The sequence below is a fragment of the Crotalus tigris genome, unplaced genomic scaffold, assembly GCF_016545835.1.
Source record: "Crotalus tigris isolate CLP2741 ecotype Arizona unplaced genomic scaffold, ASM1654583v1 scf7180000018268.1906537, whole genome shotgun sequence".
NCBI lineage: Eukaryota > Metazoa > Chordata > Lepidosauria > Squamata > Viperidae > Crotalus > Crotalus tigris.
Window position 1 is genome coordinate 148,114 of NW_024096914.1, and position 23,289 is coordinate 171,402.

General features: G+C 39.4%; 1 protein-coding gene across 15 annotated transcripts in view; it reads right to left on the reverse strand.

Annotated features, from left to right (window-relative positions):
- Positions 1 to 7,078, reverse strand: part of PCM1 (pericentriolar material 1) — a 66,425-nt gene extending 59,347 nt beyond the window's left edge. For 3 of the 15 annotated variants that reach the window (XM_039349373.1, XM_039349376.1, XM_039349377.1), the window contains exons 1-4: positions 6,856 to 7,078; positions 2,792 to 2,921; positions 2,184 to 2,429; positions 381 to 653 (exon numbers count right to left, since the gene is read on the reverse strand). In XM_039349373.1, the coding sequence (XP_039205307.1) occupies positions 381 to 653; positions 2,184 to 2,429; positions 2,792 to 2,887 (615 nt within the window). In that variant the 5' untranslated portion in view covers positions 2,888 to 2,921; positions 6,856 to 7,078. Of the gene's footprint in view, positions 1 to 380; positions 654 to 2,183; positions 2,430 to 2,791; positions 2,922 to 6,222; positions 6,346 to 6,777 lie in introns of those variants that run through there. The other 12 variants (XM_039349378.1, XM_039349379.1, XM_039349367.1 and 9 more) reach the window with 8 other exon arrangements.
- Between the last annotated feature and the right edge of the window lie 16,211 nt (positions 7,079 to 23,289).

Here is a 23,289-nt window from a genome sequence, read left to right on the forward strand (position 1 = left end):
ACTAAAATGATACCTAGAAGTAAGTCATGCCAAAAGTTCTATCTTTGTTTTATTTGATACAAAAATTAACATTAAAATTAAGTAATATGTTTATTTCTTGTCCAACCCTAATCTCAAAAAAAAAAAAAAAACACCATTCATTTTATTCTATGTGTGAGAGGGGAGTATTACACACACCCTTTTATCATTTTAGGGGACAATGATATTGTGAAGTTTGAGAACTGCAGGAATAATGAATTAACTAGCCATCAGTGCTTATTACAAGATAAGGTTATACAAGCTTTTTAATGCATTTTTAAAGCACCATTAGATAATCACATGTAGTAATGCATAACAAAAATATATTTACTACTGTTAGCGCTATGAAGTAAAAACAGTACCTGGCTACTATCCACAGCAGGTTCACCTCTACCATCTTCTTCAATTGAAACTGGACAATTCTGCAACAAATCTTTATTCAAAGCAGCTGTAAATAAGTCCTTATATTTTGAAGATGCACCAGTTTCTTGCATTTGAGAACTCACTGCAGGATCTTTTCCCTTGTTAGTATTAATCTGTAGTGATAGGAAGTTGAATGGTTTTCTGTTTTCATTAAGCTGCCGTTTGTTGTTAGCAGCTGTTGCTCTGCCCTGAGAATCACTTCCAATACTTCTCTATGTAAGAGAGAAACATCAACAAATTATTCATATTTCCAATAATCATGTACTACTTATATGTAATCATATGGGTATTACTGGATCATGCTCTAAATAAGCAAATATTATTTTCTACATCATGTGAACTTCGAAATCAATACAGTATGTAACACTGATACTATATATTACAACAATTCATTTTAAAATGTGGCATGCATCCATCCTTTGTTTCTACCATCTCTTTGTTTCTATCATCACTCTAATTTTTATTTCTCTTCCACTATCTTAAATATCAAAAGAAAGGGTGACAGAAGGCAGAACTGAGAGGTTCATTAAATGTTGTTTCTGTAGTCAAGCATGGCAGAAACAAAACTCCTAGCAAGAATTTAGTCTGTGGAATACAAAACAAGACAGTTTAGAATACATATTGATATTACACAGTACTCAAATAGTTGCTAAGTATCAAGCCGAAACACCAACAGGGATTTTTTTTTATTTGTAGAAGTAGGAAAGTTATGGTTATAGTGACAATAACCTTAATCTGAAAAATTTATATTATTGTTGCTCAGAGCTACCAAAACATTAGACACAGACTCTGTAGCTATTCTTCCCAAAGCATTCTCAGACAGAAACAAAACACCAAAGAGCATAGCATATTCTGGCAGTTGCTAGCTTTTATATTTCTTTCTTTGATCATTCAATAACGAAAAATCTTAATGAAACATAATCATACATTATGTCCAAGACTAAACCTTCAGAAGCTGAAGTGGGTATGATTCAAGAATAACTTTAAAGATAATGAAGTCAGGTATCATCTTGAATGATCCTAAACAAAGAGGACTGTACCTGTTTAGTATTTGAATGGAAGACTACCAGATATGTAGACTGAATTGACAACTCAAAACCTGGAAAACTATAATAATGTCAAGCCATTTCCACACTGTTCCAAGAAAATTTCATGACACGTTTACTGACGTAAGGGAAATATATTATCCTTAACTTAGTTTCAATTTTCTTTAACAGCCTTACATTTTGAAACAAGAAAAATGCTTGTTTCTTTTCTTCTCACAGGAAGAAAAATAATTGGATATGCTGCACTCTAACTTAAGCAGAATGGTGAATAAATCAAATTACTTGAAGGCAATTCATATTTTCTTTATCACGGTATGAGCAGCTGTATAAAAGCCAGCAATACCAGGAAAAATGTTTAATGTGACTCCTGACAAAATTCCTTCTCTTAATTTCCTCATTGAAATAATGATGTCAAATGCAGACAATTTGTCCTCTTACAAATGGCACAACTCCAATTATGCGTAATCAACATAGCTTGCAATGTAAAAAATAGGTGACACACGTGTCCTCAAGTGAATCATCTCAGGTTTGCATGGGCATACTATACTTTCTTCAGCACCGAATTCTATTTACAACTTTTCTCTACTCACCTAAACATTAAACTATACTGTGCAATTAATTATTATTTACTCCATTTTTTCTTACATATTCAACTAATTATGTATACATTTTGTTTAGTAAAAATAGAGCACAAACCTGGTCTAAGTCACTGAAATTTATTCTTTGTTTAAGCTTTTCCAGTTCCGTCTGTTCTGGGACAGACATTTGGGTTATATATCTAGTACGAGGGAAAGTATGAGGAGTCTTTGACTTCCTTCGTCCAACTCCTGGGGTAGATTCTGGAGAAATATCATTGGTAAATCTTGTTTCACTTTCAGCAGAAACTTTTTTTTGGTTTTTTTCTGAAGATCTATTTGGCCTCTTTGGCTGACTTCCCCAACTCTAAAATAAAACAAGCACAGCACAAAATCACAATGAAAAGGTTTAAAATTAATTAAATATACTGATGTTTAAAATGACAAAGGGAAAAAAATCCTACCAGAAGGATTTTAATTTTAATTAAAATTTACTTTCTGTTAAAGGTATTATGTTACAATCTATGTTTTTTTCTCAATTTTGTAAAATTGATTTCAAGCTTATATTTTCAACATTTCTTATATTGTTGGTTTTCTTGTAACAGCACTTTAAGGAAGTCCTCAGTTATTATACTTTGTAATTGTATAAACTTCATAATTCATTTCAAGAAGAACCTTAATGCATAACCCCCATTTCATATGAATATACATAAGAAACAGGAACAATACCGTATTGTTCAATCGATCATCAAGGCTTTCATGACTCCAGCTTGCTACGTCACGGTCATCTATCCCTTCTTCAAAAGGACTCCCTCCTGTAGCCATTGTGGTGATGATCAGCTATTGAAAAAATAAATAGCTGCAGGATAGAAATATATTTTAGCATGCTATCTTTTTAATTTATATGTAATTCAGATATTGACCAATTCAAATGTAATTAGAATATACTGAACAAGATCAGTCACAATCATAATGGGAAATGATTTCTATCATATTTGAACTGGTCAGTTCTTATAACATTGAAGATCTACTCATCAGTACATCAATTAATGTTTAATAATAAACATTAATTGATGTACTATTTAATAATAATATATTTAAAACCCCTTTATAGTTTTTAATTATTTTTAAAGCATGTTGTTTCTAAATCAAATCTCTGATAGTTTACCAGTTTAACTCAAAGAATTTCCAGAGGTAAGCTTAATTTACTGTATGCACAAGAATGATGTAACAGTTGAGATCAAACAATAAAATATATCAATATAGCACAAGCCTATTTTTATATTCCAGTATTTTTAAAATTTTTATTCAAAGATAAACATGTTTAAGACTGCAACTTAATCACTTAAGACATGTCTACAGTCTTAAATGTAGATGCAGTAAATCCTACTGAATCCTGTAAATCCTACTGAATTAAATTGCATTTATTCTAGGTAAGTTGTATAGGACTGGATTCTACGCTGATTAAATATTAAAACAGTTTATTATAGAAACAACACAAACATTCCTTGTATCAATTATACTGTAAAAATATATAGTCAATTTTACTAAATGTTCCTGTACATACAGTGGGGCAAAAAAGTATTTAGTCAGCCACCAATTGTGCAAGTTCTCCCACTTAAAAAGATGAGAGAGGCCTGTAATTGTCATCATAGGTAGACCTCAACTATGAGAGACAAAAAGAGGAAAAAAATCCAGACAATCACATTGACTGATTTGGAAAGAATTTATTTGCAAATTATGGTGGAAAATAAGTATTTGGTCAATATCAAAAGTTCATCTCAATACTTTGTTATATATCTTTTGTTGGCAATGACAGAGGTCAAACGTTTTCTGTAAGTCTTCACAACGTTGGCACACTCTGTTTCTAGTATGTTGGCCCATTCCTCCATGCAGATCTCCTCTAGAGCAGTGATGTTTTGGGGCTGTCGCTGGGCAACACGCACTTTCAACTCCCTCCAAAGGTTTTCTATGGGGTTGAGATCTGGAGACTGGCTAGGCCACTCCAGGACCTTGAAATGCTTCTTACGAAGCCACTCCTTCGTTGCCCGAACGGTGTGTTTGGGATCACTGTCATGCTGAAAGACCCAGCCACATTTCATCTTCAATGCCCTTGCTGATGGAAGGAGGTTTGCACTCAAAATCTCACGATACATGGCCCCATTCATTCTTTCCTGTACACGGATCAGTCGTCCTGGTCCCTTTGCAGAGAAACAGCCCCAAAGCATGATGTTGCCATCCCCATGCTTCACACTAGGTATGGTGTTCTTTGGATGCAACTCAGCATTCTCTCTCCTCCAAACACAACGAGTTGTGTTTCTACCAAACAGTTCTACTTTGGTTTCATCTGACCCTAGGACATTCTCCCAATCCTCTTCTGGATCATCCAAATGCTCTCTAGCAAACTTCAGACGGGCCAGGACATGTACTGGCTTAAGCAGGGGGACACGTCTGGCACTGCAGGATCTGAGTCCCTGGCGGCGTACTGTGTTACTGATGGTTGCCTTTGTTACATTGGTCCCAGCTCTCTGCAGGTTATTCGCTAGGTCCCCTCATGTGGTTCTGGGATTTTTGTTCACCATTCTTGTGATCATGTTGACCCCATGGGGTAAGATCTTGCGTGGAGCCTCAGATTGAGGGAGATTATCAGTGGTCTTGTATGTCTTCCATTTTCTAATTATTGCTCCCACAGTTGATTTCTTCCCACTAAGCTGCTTGTCTATTGCAGATTCAGTCTTCCCAGCCTGGTGCAGGTCTACAATTTTGTTTTTGGTGTCCTTCTACAGCTCTTTGATCTTCACCATAGTGGAGTTTGGAGTGTGACTGTTTGAGGTTGTGGACAGGTGTCTTTTATACTGATAACAAGTTCAAACAGGTGCCATTAATACAGGTAATGAGTGTAGGACAGAGGAGCCTCTTAAAGAAGTAGTTACAGGTCTGTGAGAGCCAGAAATCTTGCTTGTTTGTAGGTGACCACATACTTATTTCCCACCATAATTTGCAAATAAATTCTTTCCAAATCAAACAATGTAATTGTCTGGATTTGTTTTCTATTTTGTCTCTCATAGTTGAGGTCTACCTATGATGACAATTACAGGCCTCTCTCATCTTTTTAAGTGGGAGAACTTGCACAATTGGTGGCTGACTAAATACTTTTTTGCCCCACTATATAATTACCTATTAATCCCATTTACAGTTCTTGCCCCTAAAACAAGAGCCCTTTTTTACATGTTAAGGTTTTATTTATTTTTAAATCAGAACACCTTAGTTTTCATTAACCTGTTTTTGTAAATGTCTAAAGTATTCTAGTGTTTCTGTAGATCCAAGCAACAAGAACATCCCTGGAGTTACTAATACAAAGGCTTGCCAAGTGTACACTGAAAACAGTTCAGTACAAAAAAGACTTAGCTATGTTGCAATTTTTAAATAGGCTCATTTTCAATGTAAAATAGCAAATATAAACAGCCTTTGATTAACTCAGCCTGTGCTTTTGATTAAGAATATATAAATACACAAGATACTGTTCCATGATTCCATTTATTTTTAGTATCAAATGGTCACTACAATTGGGAATTTTTGAGACTGAATTACAGTTTCTAGTTAACTACAGCCACTGTATTAGCTATCTCTGTTAGAAAACACTCATGTATATGAAAGGGCCTATTGTATGGCAGTTTGCTCTGCACCATAATTTTTTAGGCTGAATTTGCAAAATATACCAAGGCACAAAATAGGTAACCACAGTTTCTATAAACCCCTGCAAAGTGTTTAGTTCATGGTTCACTGTTTTCTGCATATGCAGAAAATTGGATTAATTCAGCAAATCATGATTCAATTACCAGGGACTAGCAAATTATGTAAACTAAAAATGAAAAGAACTCTTAATTTTTATCACAGGTAAGGATAATTTGGTGAATAAGAAGTCAGCTGACCTTGAAAGAGCAAATAGATTTTTCACTGAATTCATAGTTTTAGATTATGAAATATCAAAAAGTTATAAAGCAAGAAATTTATGACATGAAGCCTCCAAAAGATAGAAACTTACTTCTTATATTGATTTTATAGGATTAAAAAAATAGGCGTACATTCTATACTACTACCCTTCCCCTGCGAAGACAAACCATTCTCGGGGCAAAGTGGAGGCAGGTAATCTAGCCTACCTATTTAGGACACAGCTGTCCCGATCCTGGAAACCAGCCGTACCCGAAGCCCTTTAACGTATTTTAAAAGCTCTCAGCCGCAGCCGCCTCCTTCCTGGCAGCCAAGGTGCTATGCTACTGCCGCTGAAGGGAATGAAGAGTAGCAGAGGGTAAAAAGACGGTTACGGGGCGGAGTCAGAGGGCCCGCTTTTTCTCTCAAATAGGCGGCAATGTCGAAGTCGCGAGGGAAAGGAGACGGACCAAGGCAGATGGCTCGGCGCCAGATTGCTGACTAGAGAAGCGAATGCGCCGTCACCCTAGCAACAAAGAACCACTACCTTTCTTCCACCCACTCAAGGTAGGGGAGGAGCCTGACTAGAGCGCGCGCTGCAAGGGAGAAGGCGGGGAAAAGAGCACGCCCCCTCCCCGTCCTTTCAAGAGCGCGAGTGCCCCGAGGCCCACAAAGATTTATCCCCCCCCACACACACACACGGCTTCCCACTCCGAGGTTCACCTACGCCAGATTTCTCGGGAAGATGTATACATATATACATACATATATGTACACATATATACCTTGGGGGATGTAGCGCGTGCCCCTTTTGCCTCTCCCAGTCACTGTGTCCAACTGAGTAAGCTCGCGCTTCTTCCTACCGTGATCCACGGAGAGACCCGCTTGAGGAATCCTCTCACACACCACCTCCAACGGTTCTCCCGGACGCCATGTTGGGCTTTTTTCGAGAAAAAAAAAATTGGCGGACGGATACACAACGTTACTTAGTAACGTGTGCCTAAGAAACCATGATGCTCTTCCGCGCCGCGCGTCCCAGTTTCTCTTCTTCAGCCCGCGGATTCTGCGCCACGTGATCACAGCAATGCCCCGCCCCGTTCGGACCTACAGTATTCCGTTCCTGGTTGCCGTCACGTGGGCGGAGATCTTTCACATGTACTCGCGCGGGAGTTGCCAAAAAAACGGACCAAAAACTATGTTTCCCAGAATGCAGGTCGTGCGGTTTCCACAAATGAATGGGGCTTATTTAAAGAATTCTGGGAGCTGTAGTTAAGTTTCTCTTCCCTCTCTGTTCTCACTAATCTTAGGTAAGGATGTTCTTGGAAAGGAGTTGTTTGACTTTTGAGCATCTGAAGACAGGTCTTCGGAAAAAGCATTAAGCCTATATCCAAAATTAGTGTAGTCCTGAAAGGGGAGTAAAGGGGAAGGAGAAGGAAGTGGAACGAACTGCATCACCAATTAGCTGTACAACAAAATGCTGACACCAAACCTAGTTTCGTCATTGTGACCAGCAACACCTAATAGTGGTCCATCGAGAGCTGTAGAGTTAAAATGGAGCAAACAAAATGACACTATCCAGCTACCAAAGTAATAAAAACTGCAAGAAACTACAGCCGTATGAAGCACTACATTGGCAGAGACAGTGGAAAACCTATAATACAGCAAAGGGCGATAGAAACAGCACAAAACTTGTATAACGTGGTTCTTTCCATTTTAAACTGATCTCCATAGGACTCAGGGTACTTTCTCTCAGTCTAATCTTGTGGATAAGTTGATTATGATTATGATTATCCAGATTTATGTCCCAACTAGTGATGTAAAAGAGAGCTTCATAAATTTTATTTTTTATATATATAAAAACTAGCTGTACCCAGCCACCCGTTGCTGTGACTCAGTCTGGTTAAATGGAAAATAAAGAAAAGAGAAAGCGCACATTTGTAATATGTTTAATTTCACAATGCTTGTGGGTATATAATATTTTTTGTTGCCCCATTGTCTGTGCAGATATAGAGATTGTCTGGTTTGTCGGTGTTGTTTTTCAAAAAAAGCATGTTTTTACCTGTCACAGGTGTGACATCTATATAATAGTAGATATATAAAAACACATGTGTATTCGAATGCAACGTTGTGTCAAAATTTCAAAGCAATCAGTGAAGAACTTTCAGAGATTTAAGATTTTGAACAAACAAACATTTACATTTTTATTTATATATAAGATTTTATTAGTTTTTTTTATTACATACATCTATTAATTTTTCAACCAGTGTGCTGTCTGGATTCAAAGGCGCTAATACATAACCAATTCTTAATCCTTGGTTCTTTCCTCTAGCCATTTGTAGAATGACTCCCAGATTTGGTAGTATTCTGTTTTTTCTTTATCCTTCAATCACATAGTTAATCTTTCCATCTCTGCACATTCCAATATTTTTTTAATTATTTCTTCCTCTGGTGGTACTCCTTCATTTTTCCAGTATTGCGCGAAGGCTATTCTTGCTGCTGTTAGGACGTGTAAAACCAAATATAAACTTTATTAATCTTTTCTGGCATACCCAATAAAAAAAGTTTAAATTCCCCATGTTCTCCCAGCATTTTTTCTAACCAAACATGTATCTTTTTTCCAATAAGCCTTTGCTTTACCACATGTCCACCAAATATGATAATATGTGCCTGAGTTATGTTTACATTTCCAGCATCTATCTGACATATTTTTAAACATTTTTGTTAATCTTACTGGTGGCAGGTGCCATCTATAAAACATTTTATATAGATTTTCGTTATACGAAGTTGACATTGTCAGTTTATAATTTCTCTCCCATAATTTTTGCCATTTTTCTAGTCCTATATTATAACCAAAATTTTTCACCCACCTTGTCTTTGTTTCTTTGACTTGTTCACTTTTCATCTCCAAAGTTAACAAAAAATATACATTTTCTTAATTAATTTCTCATCAGAAGTTAACAATATCTTATCAAATACAGTTTGTTCTTTACAAAACCCATACAGTTTCACATCTTTTTCATATCTATTTTGCATCTGTAGATGTGCCCACCACAACAAGTTGATACCCTGATTTTCCAGTTCTTGTCTCGATCTTAAAGTCCCATCAGTATTTAGAATATCTCTATATGTCCAAATTTTTTCAAAGTCTACCAAGTTTGGATGTAAAAAGTCTTCCATTGTTGTAGCCACTAGCCCCTCCCCCTAGATCATTTACATTTACAGAACCTTTTCTGTTTGTTCAAAAACATTACAATTGTTCAGACGGCAAAATGGCATAATCTTGTGCAAAACATTACACTGTTCCAATGGCAAGAAATTACATAAGCATTCAAGTTTGCAATGACAGGAATCTTATGTAGTCATTTAAGTACTTTGGTGGCCCTTTGACCTGCTCTGAATGTCTTGGAGCTGGCATTAGCTCCCAGTCTACGAGCTTGCCTGCCAGGTTTGGTAGACCGGGGCTGTGTGCTCCGTTCATCACGGGTAGAACCAATTCCTGGAGGCTGGTCTGACCAGGTAGACCCGAGCCTGTGTCTATCTCTCTGTGGCTGGTCTGTCCTGGTAGACCTGAGCCAGTGTCCCATGTTGGAGTAGGGCCCACCGGACTGACATTTGGAGCCAATTGATGGCATTGTCCCATAGCCAAAGTGCCTGAGTTAGGGGTAGTCTCTCTGTTTGCAACCCCCCCCCCATTAGGCAATCAAAAAGCCTCACCCTCCTTGGGGTCTTGGATGCATGATCACAATTGTGTTCCCCCTCTCCCTGAACAGAGTCATGAGCTAGCGGCTGGGTTACTATTCTCCGTCACAGCTGGTCAATGTGCTTGCGAAGCACACAATCATCTTCCAGGACCACTTCATATGAGAGCGGCCCTGACACCTTACCAACCACAGCTACCACCCACAGTGCCCCTTGCCCGTAATTCTGCACCCACACCAGGTCTCCAACTTGCAAGTGCCTTGGAGCCTTTGGCTGCTGTGCTTGTGAAGCAACCCTGTCTGGATGTAAGTGATCCAGCTTTGTGATCAAGCACCGCCCCCATCTTAATTCTGCCAGGCTTCTTCCAGTAGAAGTGCAGGGCATTGTGCATTGGCAGAGTAAGAAATCTGCCAGCCTATGGTGCCAGTTGTCAATGGCAATCCTCTTCAAGGATTCCTTAGTCATTCTGACCATGCACTCCACTCGGCCATTAGAGACCAGGTGAAAAGGAGCCGAGGTTGCGTGCCTAATCATATTAACCCTTAAAAAGGACTGATTCTGCAGAAGTAAATTGAGCCCCATTGTCTGAGACTATGACATCAGAGAGCCCATGCCTTGCAAAGATGCTGCACAGAACCTGGAAGGTCCTAGCAGTAGTCATAGTGGATACTGGAGTGACTCTAACCACTTGGTGTGGCTGTCCATGACTATGAGGAAGAGTTGCCCCTGAAAGGGGCCTGCAAAATCAATATGAATCCTCGACCACGTGTGTGTGGTTTCCCATCTGTGGACCGGAGTGTGTGGCATTTCTGGCCTAGACTGCTGGCAAATAATGCACCTGTGGACCTGGGCCTCAATATCTTTATCGAGCACAGGCCACCAAAGGTAGCTTCGCACGAATGCCTTCATCTGGACTACTCCCGGATGTCCCTCATGCAGAGATTCAAGGATTCTAGTCCACAGTGAGGTCAGGATTACGACCCGACTGCCCCACAAAATGCAACCCTTATGAGCGGATAACTCGTTCTTCCTTCTCCCAAAACTCTGAAAGTTAGGCCTCGGACATGGTTCCAGCCATCCTGTGAGTACCCAGTTCAACACGCGACTCAGCATGTTGTCTGAAGCTATTTCAGCAGCCACATTCCCTGCGTTAAGGGGAGACTCCAGCAATTCCTGGATAGCCAGAATGTAGTTAGCTGGAGTGGGGTCTGGCTCTACGTGTGGTAGGGGTAACCTACTAAGGCCATCTGCATGGCCCATTTCTTTGCCCAGTTTATGAATCAGACAATAATATTGAGGTGGAATATTGACCACCTCAACATCCTAGGAGAAATAATCTGGGGTGTTTGCTTGTTCGTAGTGAAAACCCCAGAAGGGGTTTGTGGTCTGTGAAGACCTTGAAATGGCCATACAAATAGTCATGGAACTTTTTTATACCTGCCACAATGGCCAATGCCTCCCTAACTATCTGTGCGTAATTGCGTTCCACTGAAGAAAGAGTTCTAGAATAATAGGCTATGGGAACTTGTGTTCCGTCAGCCTTAAGATAGCTTATCACAGCTTCGGTCTGTACAGGGAAGCATCACATGCAATGCTGATTGGCAGCTGCTCATTAAAATGGGTCAATACCGCATTTGATGACAGCAGTGATTTAACTGCTGCAAAACTTCGCTCATGGATGCTCATCCACTTCCATTGAGCCTTCTTGTCCAAGAGCTGGTGTAACGGCTCTGCCACTGTGGCCTTGTGGGGAAGGAAGGCATGATAAAAATTGAGGAGTCCCAAAAAGGCCTGAAGTTCTCTTTTTGTCTTGGGACTGGCATCTATATGAAAACTGAGGAACTCTGTAGAAGTAACCCCAATTTTACATTTTTCCTGCTTTAGCTTTAGCCCCACTTTACAGAAACACTGCAAGACAGCCCTAAGTCTTTCAGTTAGGATTTTGACTGATTCCCTGGCTATGAGGACATCATCGAAATACGGGCACACCCCTGGAATGTTTCGGAGCGTGCGCTCCATTACGCTCTGAAAAATCCCCAGGGCTACACTAACCCCGAACTGTAACTGCCACACTTTGAAAGCTCCCCTGTGTGTTATTGTGGTCTGGGCCTCAGCTGTGGCATCATCCATCGGCAGCTGCTGATAGGCCTGGGCCAAATGTAATTTAGCAAAAATGTGACCTCACTGTAGAGATGCTAAAATGTGACTTACCACAGGCACCATGTACGAGTGCTGCTGGAGGGCTTTATTTAGCATGCATTTATAGTCAGTACAAATATGGACCTCCCGTTGGCCTTAAGTGGCGTAACAATGGGAGTTTCCCATGGACTGCTATCCACCGGCTCCAAAATGCCTTGAAGCAGCAGCTTGTCCAACTCTGCATTGATTCTTTGCTTAAGGGCAAAAGGCACCCGATGAGGCTTTATCCTTATTGGTGCTATTGTAGGGTCAAGCTGAGAGCAATTGGGGGGCCTTTGTAGTCCCCTAATTCTGGGCTGAAAACATCAGCAAATACTTTACAAACTGTCGAGAGGCTAAATGTCTGCAAGCTATTTAACCCAGTCACTCAAATTCCCAATGCATCAAACCAATCGAGCCCAATGAGGCTAGTGCAATTTCCCTCAACTACTACGATTTCCAGGGGACCCACAAAATTTCTGAACTGCACCCTGAGTGTGGCCTCCCCCTTGACTGTTACACGGAAGTTTTGGAAATCAGTTAAAATGAGGTTCGACATCCTGAGCTTAACTCGCTTGCCGCTATGACTACAAATTTGCTGGAGGGTCCTTTGGGAAATTATTGATAAAGCTGACCCCATGTCCAACTCCATGTCAAAAGGAACCCCTTGCAACTTGACTTTGAGATGCAACTTCTCCTTGAGTGGGCAATGGGCACCTGTCCTAAACACGCTCCTTCAACTAGTCAATAGCCCACCCTGTTTTGTCCAGGAACCCCATTACCTTTCCGAGGCAACGCTTCTGATGAATGTTATCTCCTGCGACCCCTACAAACAGCAGCGATGTGGCCTTGCTTGCCACACGCCCTGCAAGTTGCTGTCTGGAACCAGCATTCTGCCCATATGTGTCGGCCTCCATACCTGACACATTGAGAAAAGGGAACTGTCTTGTCAATTGTCGTTGGGGCCTTCTTTCATGTGGTTGCTGTAACCGATCGACTTTGTGGTCCGATTCGGAGTCTTCGCCTCTCTCAGTGTCTTCTTGGTGGATGGCCTCCATGCAAGGAGGGTTCTTGGAGAGCCTTAGGGCCTTGGTGGCTCTGCCAGCTGCTTCTTTGGCCATGATCTCCCACAATGCATCTCTTTTGTGAATATCTTCTGTTGAAGCTCCCGACTCCTTAAACCACAAACTAAATGGCCCCTCAGTATTTCTTCAAGGTCTTTGAATTCGCAAAGTCGGGCCGCTTGACGAAGAGCAGCTCTGAAGTCGTCGGCGACTCGCCGGGATGTTGGTCTTGATGTTTAAAGGTGTGCTGCCAGGCAATGACCAATAACTTGGGCTCAAAGTGTTCTTTGAGCATCTTCTTAAGTTCTGAGTACACAATGGACTCGAGCGGAGCTGGTGAAACCAAGTTCTCGGCGATGTTGAATGTTGCCTGATCGCACACACACAACAGTGTCGCAGCCTTCAGACCATTGTCTCGAACTTGGTTAACCCTCAGGTAGTTTTCAACTCTCGCAATGTAGGAGCTCCACCTCTCTGGATGAGCGACATCGAATTTGGAGAGTTTTCCAATCTTAGCCATGGTGAGTTTTTTGCAGGCCTCTCAATGCCTCATGCTGCGCAGACTTCCATGGGACTTCCAGGGCGGATCCTTGGAAGCACTCTCCTCCAGCATTTCCATACTGGTAGGATAGAGTAGGGGGGGATACACCGTTCCGACCAAGCATCTGCTAGGCCTAACCCCCGTAGTGACTCAGCTCTTCGAGGTGAGGCAGCATGATCCCACCTTCATCACCAGTGTTAAATATTCTGTTCAATGCGACATTGAAGAGGCAGTAGGTGAAAAACAACTCTCTTTATTTTAAAGTCAAAACCGAAACTAGCAACCAAATGCTCCACCCATACTTATATACTCAGCCTAAAGGCGGCAGTCAATATGAGCACAGTATTCTCCTGCTTAAATGCATAATAAGTAGTCTGCAGACAGAAAGTCTGGCTTGTTGGCCATGTGGCCAGCTAACCGTTTGTTCACAGTTCTAAGCATATTAATTCTCAGACTTTACTCAATACATTACAGCCACCCTGGAATTTTTACATATATTTTAGTTTTAATTTTTTCCCACACTGTTAACAAAGCATTTCTTATATAGTGATTTTGGAAATACTTATGAATTTTATTTTTCCCATACCACAAAGAAGCGTGCCATCCCAACTGTAAATCGTGTCCCTCCAAATATAACAATCTTTTATTTCAAAGAGTTATCCATTCTTTCACCCATATTAATACAGATGCTTGGTAATACAAAGCCCACTCAGGTAGCCCAAAACCTCCATTTTCCTTAGCATCTTGTACCGTTTTCATCTTTATTCTAGCTTTCTTTCCTTGTCAAACAAACTTCAAAATTAATGAATTTAAATCTTGACAGAATTTTTGTCAAGTTTTATTGGAATTGTTTGGAATAAAAATAAAATCTTCGGCAATATATTCATTTTGACTGTAGCAATTCTTCCTAGCATTGACAATTCCGGATTCTTCCACTTTTCCAAGTCTAATTTTATTTGTTTCTATAGCCTTATACAGTTGTCTTATTTTATTGTTGAGCATTTGGCCAATAGGTATATAACCAAATATTTGACCTTTTTCACTATCTGTACTTCTATTGTTTCTGACATTTTTTTTTGCTTACCTGTAAGATTCTTAACTATTACTTTAGTTTTTTCTCTATTTATTTTTAATCCTGCCATTTCTCCATACTGTTCTATCTTTCCCCACAATTTAGGGATCATCTCCAGAGGTTCTTCCAAAATAAATACTAAATCGTCAGCAAATGCTTGTAATTTATATGTTTCACCTTTTATCTCCAGCCCTTTAATTTCTGTATCTTATCTAATATTTCTATTTAAAACCTCCAAAGTGAAAATGAATAACGGGGGGGATAGTGGGCATCCTTGCCTTGTGCCTTTTCTTATCTCAAAGCTCCCGGTACAGTCTCCATTCACAATCACTATGGCTGTCTGCTTATTATATATTGTTTTTATCATACTTATGAAATTCTGTCCAAAATCCATTATTTGTAGTTGCTGAATCATAAATTGCCAGGAGACATTATCAAATGCCTTTTGGGCATCTAAGAATATTAGTGCCAATTGTTTCCCTGGGTGTAGCTCATAATATTCTAATACAGTGTTTCTCAACCTTGGCAACTTTATGATGTGTGGATTTCAACTCCCAAAATTCTCCAGCTAGCATTGCTAGCTGGAGAATTCTGGGAGCTGAAGTTCACACATCGTAAAGTTGCCAAGGCTGAGAAACACTGTTCTAATACGTCTATTATCACTCTTAAATTGTTTTTAATTTGTCTCTTTGGTAAGAAGCCATTTTGATCTGGATGTATAAATTCAACTAAGTATTTTTTCAGTTTCTCAGCCATTATTGAAGTAAAAATTTTATAATCCACTTTGAGCAGTGAAATCAGTCTGTAGTTCTTAATCTGGATCAAATTGGAGTCTTCTTTTGGTATTAGAGTAATATTTGCTTCCATCCATGTAGATGGGAGTCTAGCTTCTAATGAAAGTCCATTGCAAATATCTTTCAATGGTTCACTTAGTATCTCTTGGAGATTCTTATATAACTCCACCGGAAGCCCATATGGACCCGGTGTTTTCCCGTTTTTTTTGTCTTTTTATGGTCTCTTATATTTTCATCATTGTAACTCTTTCATCTAACATAGTTTTGAATGTCTCTGAGATTTTTGGAAGATTATTTCTTCTCTTGAAGTTTCCTCCTGATTGTTCAATTCCCTGTAATATCATTTTTATTTCTTCATTTTTATATTGCAGACGACCTTTCCCATTTAGTAATTTATGTATCATTTTCTTCTCTTTCTGTTTTTTAAGTTTATAAGCTAACCATAAATTTTATTTCATGTCACGTGAAATAGGCAGGAGCTGGAGTGTGTGTGATGGAAACTCACCCTGCACCATGGCAGCAATGAGTCCTGAATGCAAGCCTGCCGATTGCCAGTCCAGCAGTCTAACCTTGTGAGCCACCACACTCCCTTAGGGAGGCGTTGTATTTGTATGTAGCATACGGCATTTACAGAGGCCATGCAGTCATTAATATACAAATTTAGTTTAAATAAAGCATCAGCAAATATATATACATACATACATTCATACATACAAACATACATACTACAATAATGGAGATAATATATTAAATTAAGATAAAAACCATAATAAAATCACCATAATATGGAGCCATAGAATTACAATGGGATAGATGTTATGATTCAATATCTAAGAAAGCTAACCATCTAACTGCTTCTGGTGTGGCTGTGATGATATGATCGAAGGTACTTTGAAATTTCCTGATGAGACATTCTTGAATTATATGTGTTATATATTGTTCTGGTACACCGCAGTTATATTGAGGACTCGCAGCCATTCCCTTTAAAAGCTTTGTCTTAATTCTGGCATGGCATAGCCTGTCCTGATTCTATTCAGGTGGCTCTATTCCTGGAAGTGATTTTGTTGGAATTGTGTGATCTGTTTGGTTGTGATTATTAAAAGTTGCCCATCTTAATCACCATTCTTCATCTAGATCACAAGACTGTGGTATGTTATTCCAAATTAGTTCCTAGATTTAAGCCTCCTGAGAGGTAAGGAGTCTAATATTTTATGTGTTGGAAGATCTCCAGGAGTCAGTGGTGTATTTATCTTATTCTATTCTCAAACTGTCTTTTGTTATTGCTAAGATCAGGAGAGGCAATGTTAGAAAGAATATGGAGCCTTGAGAGCGGTGTCGATTTAAGGGTTCTAGATATTACTGTATTCTTTTTGTGTCATTAAGGTAAACATCAATCTTGTTGCTGTGGCAACTTCTTTCCCATACAGGTGTGCAGTATTCAGCAACAGAATATAACAGGGAGGGCATGAAAGCAATGCACACACAAATAAGTCTCCAAATCAAGCAAGCATGCCTTAGTAGAATTCCATATCCAAGCAACTGGTGCAAGAATAATTTATGAAGTCCAAGGAACAGAAGATTCATCAGCTGGTTTTGGATTCAAAACCAAAGTCATGGGATTTGAAGTCATTGTTCAAGACACACAGAATCTGGGTTAGTAAATGGTTGTTACCAACTAAGATGCTTGCAGTATTGTAACATATATATAAAGCATGCCTTTCCAATCAACTTGTAAAATTGATCTGTCCAGCAGATGGCAGACCTATATAAGAAAAATACATTAAATTTTGGTGCAAGGACCAATACTGTTTACTAAAAGCTGAAAATGTTTAATAAGACTAGGATGATGAGATAAGGTACATTGTAAATGGACTAAGAAATTATACTTCTCTAACATCATTGAGCTTAATTTAGGCAAATAAATATATAGTATGTGATTTAGCTGTTGTTATTATTATGAGAAAAGAGATTATCCAATTCATATCAGAAGAAAGATTCCAGTTAATTTTTTCACATAAGTCAGGGACTTCCAACTTTTACAGCCAATGAGATCATATTGAATTTTAAGATTATGGAAATGTTACAAAGTGCTTCTACAGGATGATTGGGAATGAGCTTGTCTAAAATGACCATTTCTCACTGGGGAAATCATGGAGATTGTTCACCACTATCAATACTAGCATCCTAAGATATTTTATAGCTTGTAGGTTTGTTTATCAAAGTAAATACACACTGGGGTGCAATCCTCTATTTTTGTTTTACTTAGAATGCCCCTGGGGTATAGTCAGGAACAGAAGCACTATTAAAAATAGTATTGTGTTTAGTATTTTACACATCTTCCGTTTTAATTTTTTTCTTTAATAATAAAATCAGATGTTTTAAAGAAAATCATGTTTTCTTTAAAATAAAATCAGAAGGATAAAAAAAAATGCCTCTTTGCTTTATAGCTAAATGTGTAGTGAATGAATTTAGATGAATTCTAGATGAGTACATGCTGGAACAGGTTCCCAAACTTATCGATTTCATATCTAATATATTCTCAATATTCTGAGCTATATATTAAATAGTTTTTTGGAACACTGAAACACACCAGGATCACCCATTTGATTGAGACCACATATTTATTTATTTAGTTAATTTATAGTAGCCACCCATCTCAGCAAATGATTCTGGGTGGTGAACAATATCTAAAAATCAAATGGAGGCAACAAAAACCATGGCAAGTATAACTATAAAAGCTAAAATGCATAGCAGCAGAGAAAATATAGCAGTCACTAATGGAACCAGGAGGCAGGTACACACTTGAGGCTCCAGGCCCAGGCACAAATCCAGGTCTTTAGGACCTTATGAAAGGCCAGCAGGATCAGGTCCAACCTAATCTCTGGACATTCATAGGGTAGGCGCAACAGCAAAAAAAAAATTACCTTCTGAACCTCCCGTCAGTCAACATTCCTCAGCCAACAGGACCCAGAGCATGACCCTCCTGCTGGAGCAGATAGGACAGGTATAACAACAGGAATGAGGCAATCTATCAAGTTAAATTATGTGAAACCAGACCACGATCAGATTGCTATTATGAACAAAGCTTAACCAGAACCTAATATAGATTAGTTTAAGGTAACTATTGTCTGGTATTCAGACCTGGACTACTGATTAGCTTAAGGCAAAGTAGTCCTCCCTGATGCAGTGTATAGTAAGGCTTCTATTGATTGCTCTTCTCTTTTCATATCTTATGGGTATATGGAAAGTTTAAGTTGGAAAACACAGGCTGAATGAAAAAGGAGCCTTTTTCCATCCCACATGTAAGAATTCTGATCTCACATGGGCCATTGCAAGATTTTTATTGGAGACAGAGTTTGAAAAAATAAATATTTATTTGGCTCTTCCATTTGTTGACTTTCAAGATATTTGTTGTTTTTTTCCCTTCCAGATTAAAGTTATATCAGGGATTGCAAATCATGCTTCATAAATGATGGTGTGTGCCTTGCAAAGTAAATTTTTCATCATTTTGAAAATACCCTATTTTGAATAAATGTTATTGAAAACATTTAAAAGAATTAAGGAAAGAATATGTGGGATTGCAAACAACTTTTGAAAATTGGAAAAGAATAAAATGGTTGTATAATTTTTAAGCTTTTGTACAATTACATTCACAGATGTTCTAATAAAGATTTGTTTGTTGCTTTTGTAGATACAAAACATAGGGGCAAGGAGATTAGGAGCAGAAATAGTTCCTTTGGGTTTGACAGGATTATATAAAGTGGGAAAGTAACCCTGGTTCCTATCATATTTGTCAGGTCAGAATTCTCTTTTCATTTCAGCCAGAATACTTTCTCATATATAAGTTTATGATTAGCGAGTATACAATCCAATTAGGCATTTCTAGGGGAAAAAATATGTATCAGATTCTGAAATGCCATAGACAAAATGCTTCAACAACTGAAATGTTAACAAATGCATCTGATTCTTCTCTATTTAGAAAATCTTCTATGACTAAACCAGCAGTTCTCAACCTGTGGATCACGACCCCATTTGGGGTCGAACGACCATTTCACGGGGGTCGCCAAACAATGCAGTCTGCCATTTTTCCCCCCCTTTTCCTTAGCTGTGCTACTCCCTTTTATTCTATTGGCTTTTGAAAGCTAATAGAATAGACTCTCTTGAATAGATTCTAATTCTATTGGCTTTCAAAAGCCAATAGGAATTGTCCAGGCTATCTCTGCCCTGCTGAGTCCGCCAAAAGTCCCATTCTACAAGTTGTCTGCAGCGAAGGCAAGCTGTCTAGAAGTTTCCACCCCTCCCTGCTGAGCAACTACTAAAAATGTAAGTAAAAGAGGGCCAGGGGTGGGAGGTGGGAGGCTGGCAGGCACAGGGAGGGTTGCTGGTGCGTGTGGGGCCCAGCGGGTGCCTTACCTCCCTTGGGCTGGCCAGCTGGTGGCCCAGCCGGTGGTTGGCCTGCTCCGTCTCTGCCGCTTGCCAGCTATGCCTCGGCCAGCACAGGGGGCGGCACCACGCATGCGCGGTGCTCCCAGGCAGGGAAAGTCCTTGACCTACGACCAGTTGGGTAGTCCTCAACGTACGACCGGTTGGATAGTCCTCGACTTATGACCAGTTGGGTGGCCGCAGCATTAAAAAGGTTGAGAACCACTACACTAAACTATCTTCTCCCCAGATCATTAATCTAATTGAATGTATTTAATTAATATGTTTATTATACATTAATTTCATTTGGTGTATTTAGGAATTTATAATACATCAATTATGGTACTGACTTCCAAGAATAATTTAACCATTTTTGTTTTTATAATACAAATTGTTTTCAGTAGATGCTGATACATAATAGAAGGTTTGTTCGTTTTTACATAGCCTCTAAAGTAAAATGTTAATCTATTCCTTTTATGCCCTGAATTGATGATTAGGACTACAGTGGATTCTGCTAACAGAATTGTGTTTTGCTGAATGTCTTAGCTCAGTGGTGGTGAACTTATGGCATGCATGCCAGAGGTGACACTTGGAGCCCTCTCTGTGGACACACATGCCATTGCCCCAGCCCCACCTCCCCCCATGGCCCCCTCCACACCAGCAGCCCCCCGGAGGAGAGTCGCCCCCAGGCATGGCCCGTCTGGAGCAGCGCAGCCAAGGACATGGCAGCCGGGCAATGGGGACAAGACTCCACTCTTGCGCCCTGTCGCAAACAGATTATGCTGCGGGGCACAGGTGGAGGGCGTGGCCGCCATGAAGCTCCTGGGCTGCCTGGGCAAACTGCGGTGGGCCATGAAGGTGGTGGGTGGTCCTGCAAGTGGGTGGGGGTGGGGCAGGGGTGGAACGGGGGGGCAGTGTGGGGGTGGGGAGGTTTTTAGGTTTTTAGCTGATGTGATGCTGCAAGTGGATGAGGAAATACACAAAGAGGCCCAGGAGCTCCAGTACACTTACAGAGAATGTAGAATCAGAGAACTATGAGATTGTTTGGAAGAAATTAATCCTAAAAAACAGGATGCAATAATAGATTAATAGCTTTCATTTCTACAGCTGCTTGTTAGAATATCCATCAATCAGTTGCAATTAAAAAAAACACAAAGATATAAAAATAAGAGTATCATTTTGCCTCCTGATATTCTCCTCATGTGTTGGTCTTTAATGCCAAAATGGGGTCACTACAGCCAAAAATCCACCAGCAGCAGACCATTGCAGTCTGACATGGTCTTCTTGCAATAGTTTTAAGCTCTGTTCAATTTAAAAAAAAATTAATTTGTCAATTTGTTCAATTTGTCTTTCACATTCCACAGTTAGGAACCTAGGGGAAAATGTAAACCAATTAATTTGAGCAAGGACTGATCAACTCTTTTTGTATAAATGTTGACCACTGCATTTTGCACGATAGCTCAGGACAATTTCAAATTTTGCAACCCAGAACTAAGCGTATGAAAAAATAAGTAAAATTTCAAAGTTTTATTTAATATAGACAAGAAAGTGTGCTAGTTTGTGGAACTCTGAAGGGTAGATATATAACATTAACTTGCAAAGACAGAACATTTACCAAATTTTGGAATGCTGCCAAATGCAATACTAAAGTGAGACCAGCACAGTCTTAAAAACAAATTACATAAGAAAAAATTCTGATGAAGAAAATCTTTTACTGGAAATAGCCAAATAAAATTGGAAAGATTTATCTTTTGTAGCTCTTGAATGTGGTGTTATGTGCTAAGAAGCAATTAAAAACACAGACTGTATATGAAGAGAGCAATCACTTTTTACTTCTTTACTGAAAACATTTCTAAGGGGTACATAACACAATCCTATAAATACTTCCTGAACAGACTTGAACACTGGGTGCTATCTAACAAAATGAAACTCAATGGTGAAAAAAGTAAGGTTCTACATTTAGGCAAGAAAAACCAAATGTACAGGTATAGTATGGGGGTACTTTGTTCAATAGTAGTAACTGTGAGAGGGACTTCCGAGTCCTAGTGGACAATCACTTAAATATGAGCCAGCAGTGTGCTGCATCTGCCAAAAAGGCCAACACAGTGCTGGGCTGCATTAACAGAGGGATAGAATCAAGATCATGTGAAGTATTAATACCACTTTACAATGCCTTGGTAAGGCCACACTTGGAATATTGCATCCAGTTTTGGTCACCACGATGTAAAAAAGATGTTGAGACTCTAGAAAGAGTACAGAAAAGAGTAACAAAGATGATTAGGGGACTGGAGGCCAAAGCATATAAGGAAAGGCTGCTGGAATTGGGTATGTCTAGTTTAATGAAAAGAAGGACGAGGGGGGACATGATAGCAGTATTCCAATATCTCAGGGGCTGCCACAAAGAAGAGGGAGTCAAGCTATTTTTCAAGGCGCCTGAAGGCAGGACAAAAAGCAACGGATGGAAATTAATCAAGGAGAGAAGCAACCTAGAACTAAGGAGAAACTTCCTGACAGTTAGAACAATTAACCAGTGGAACAACCTGCCTCCAGAAGTGGTGAATGCTCCAACACTGTAAGTTTTTAAGAAGAGACTGGGCAGCCATTTGTCTGAAATGGTATAAGGTTTCCTGCCTGAGCAGGGGGTTGGACTAGATAACCTCCAAGGTCCCTTCCAACTTTTTATTATTATTATTATTATTATTATTATTATTATTATTATTATTATTATTATTATTACTACTACTACTACTACTACTACTATTAAGTCCAATTGTATATACAATAGGGATGGGCAACTTTTTGCTCTTAAGAATTGTATTCTTGTGTAATTTTTGAGCCCATAGAGAATGTATGAAGTTTAGGCTGCTGGTAAGACCTGTGTCTCCACATTCTTGAGAACAACTGTGGTTCAAATCACACAGCATACTAAAGTATAACTGTTGTGTCCTGAGCCTGCAAAAGCAGGCTCGGGACGTTGCAATGGTCCCGGGCTGTTGCAAGCTGCCCGGGACCAGACTGAGTGGCGCCAGCCTGTGCGCATGCATAAGGCACAGAAGCGCGCCAGTTTGTTACCTTTTTGCCTGGGGATTCTATTAAAAGAGGCAGAGAGGCCTGCGAGCCTCTGAGTTGTGTCGGAGAGAGCTAAAGAGAATAAAAGCTGTTATAACCATCAGAATGTGTGCTCTTCTTTCACCGTTGACTCGAGGACTCAACAATAACCAAACCACATTTTAGTGTATTTTGCTAGCAACAGACATTTGCAAATACTTTTGCCTAACAACCAATAAGGAAAGTTTCCCATTCTCCCCTGTTCAGAAATAACAACCTGCAATGAGATGGATGCCTAACCAAATTCTGTCCAAAGTTCTCTTATGAAAAAGAAATTGATCCTTTAAAAAAAAGATTATGCACACACAAACATTTATAATCTCCTTTTCTTAAATGGCTGAAGATAATTCTATTATCATTGTCTTTATAACTATCAAGCCCAGCTCCTCCAAACATTCCTCACTCCTGACTCATTATAG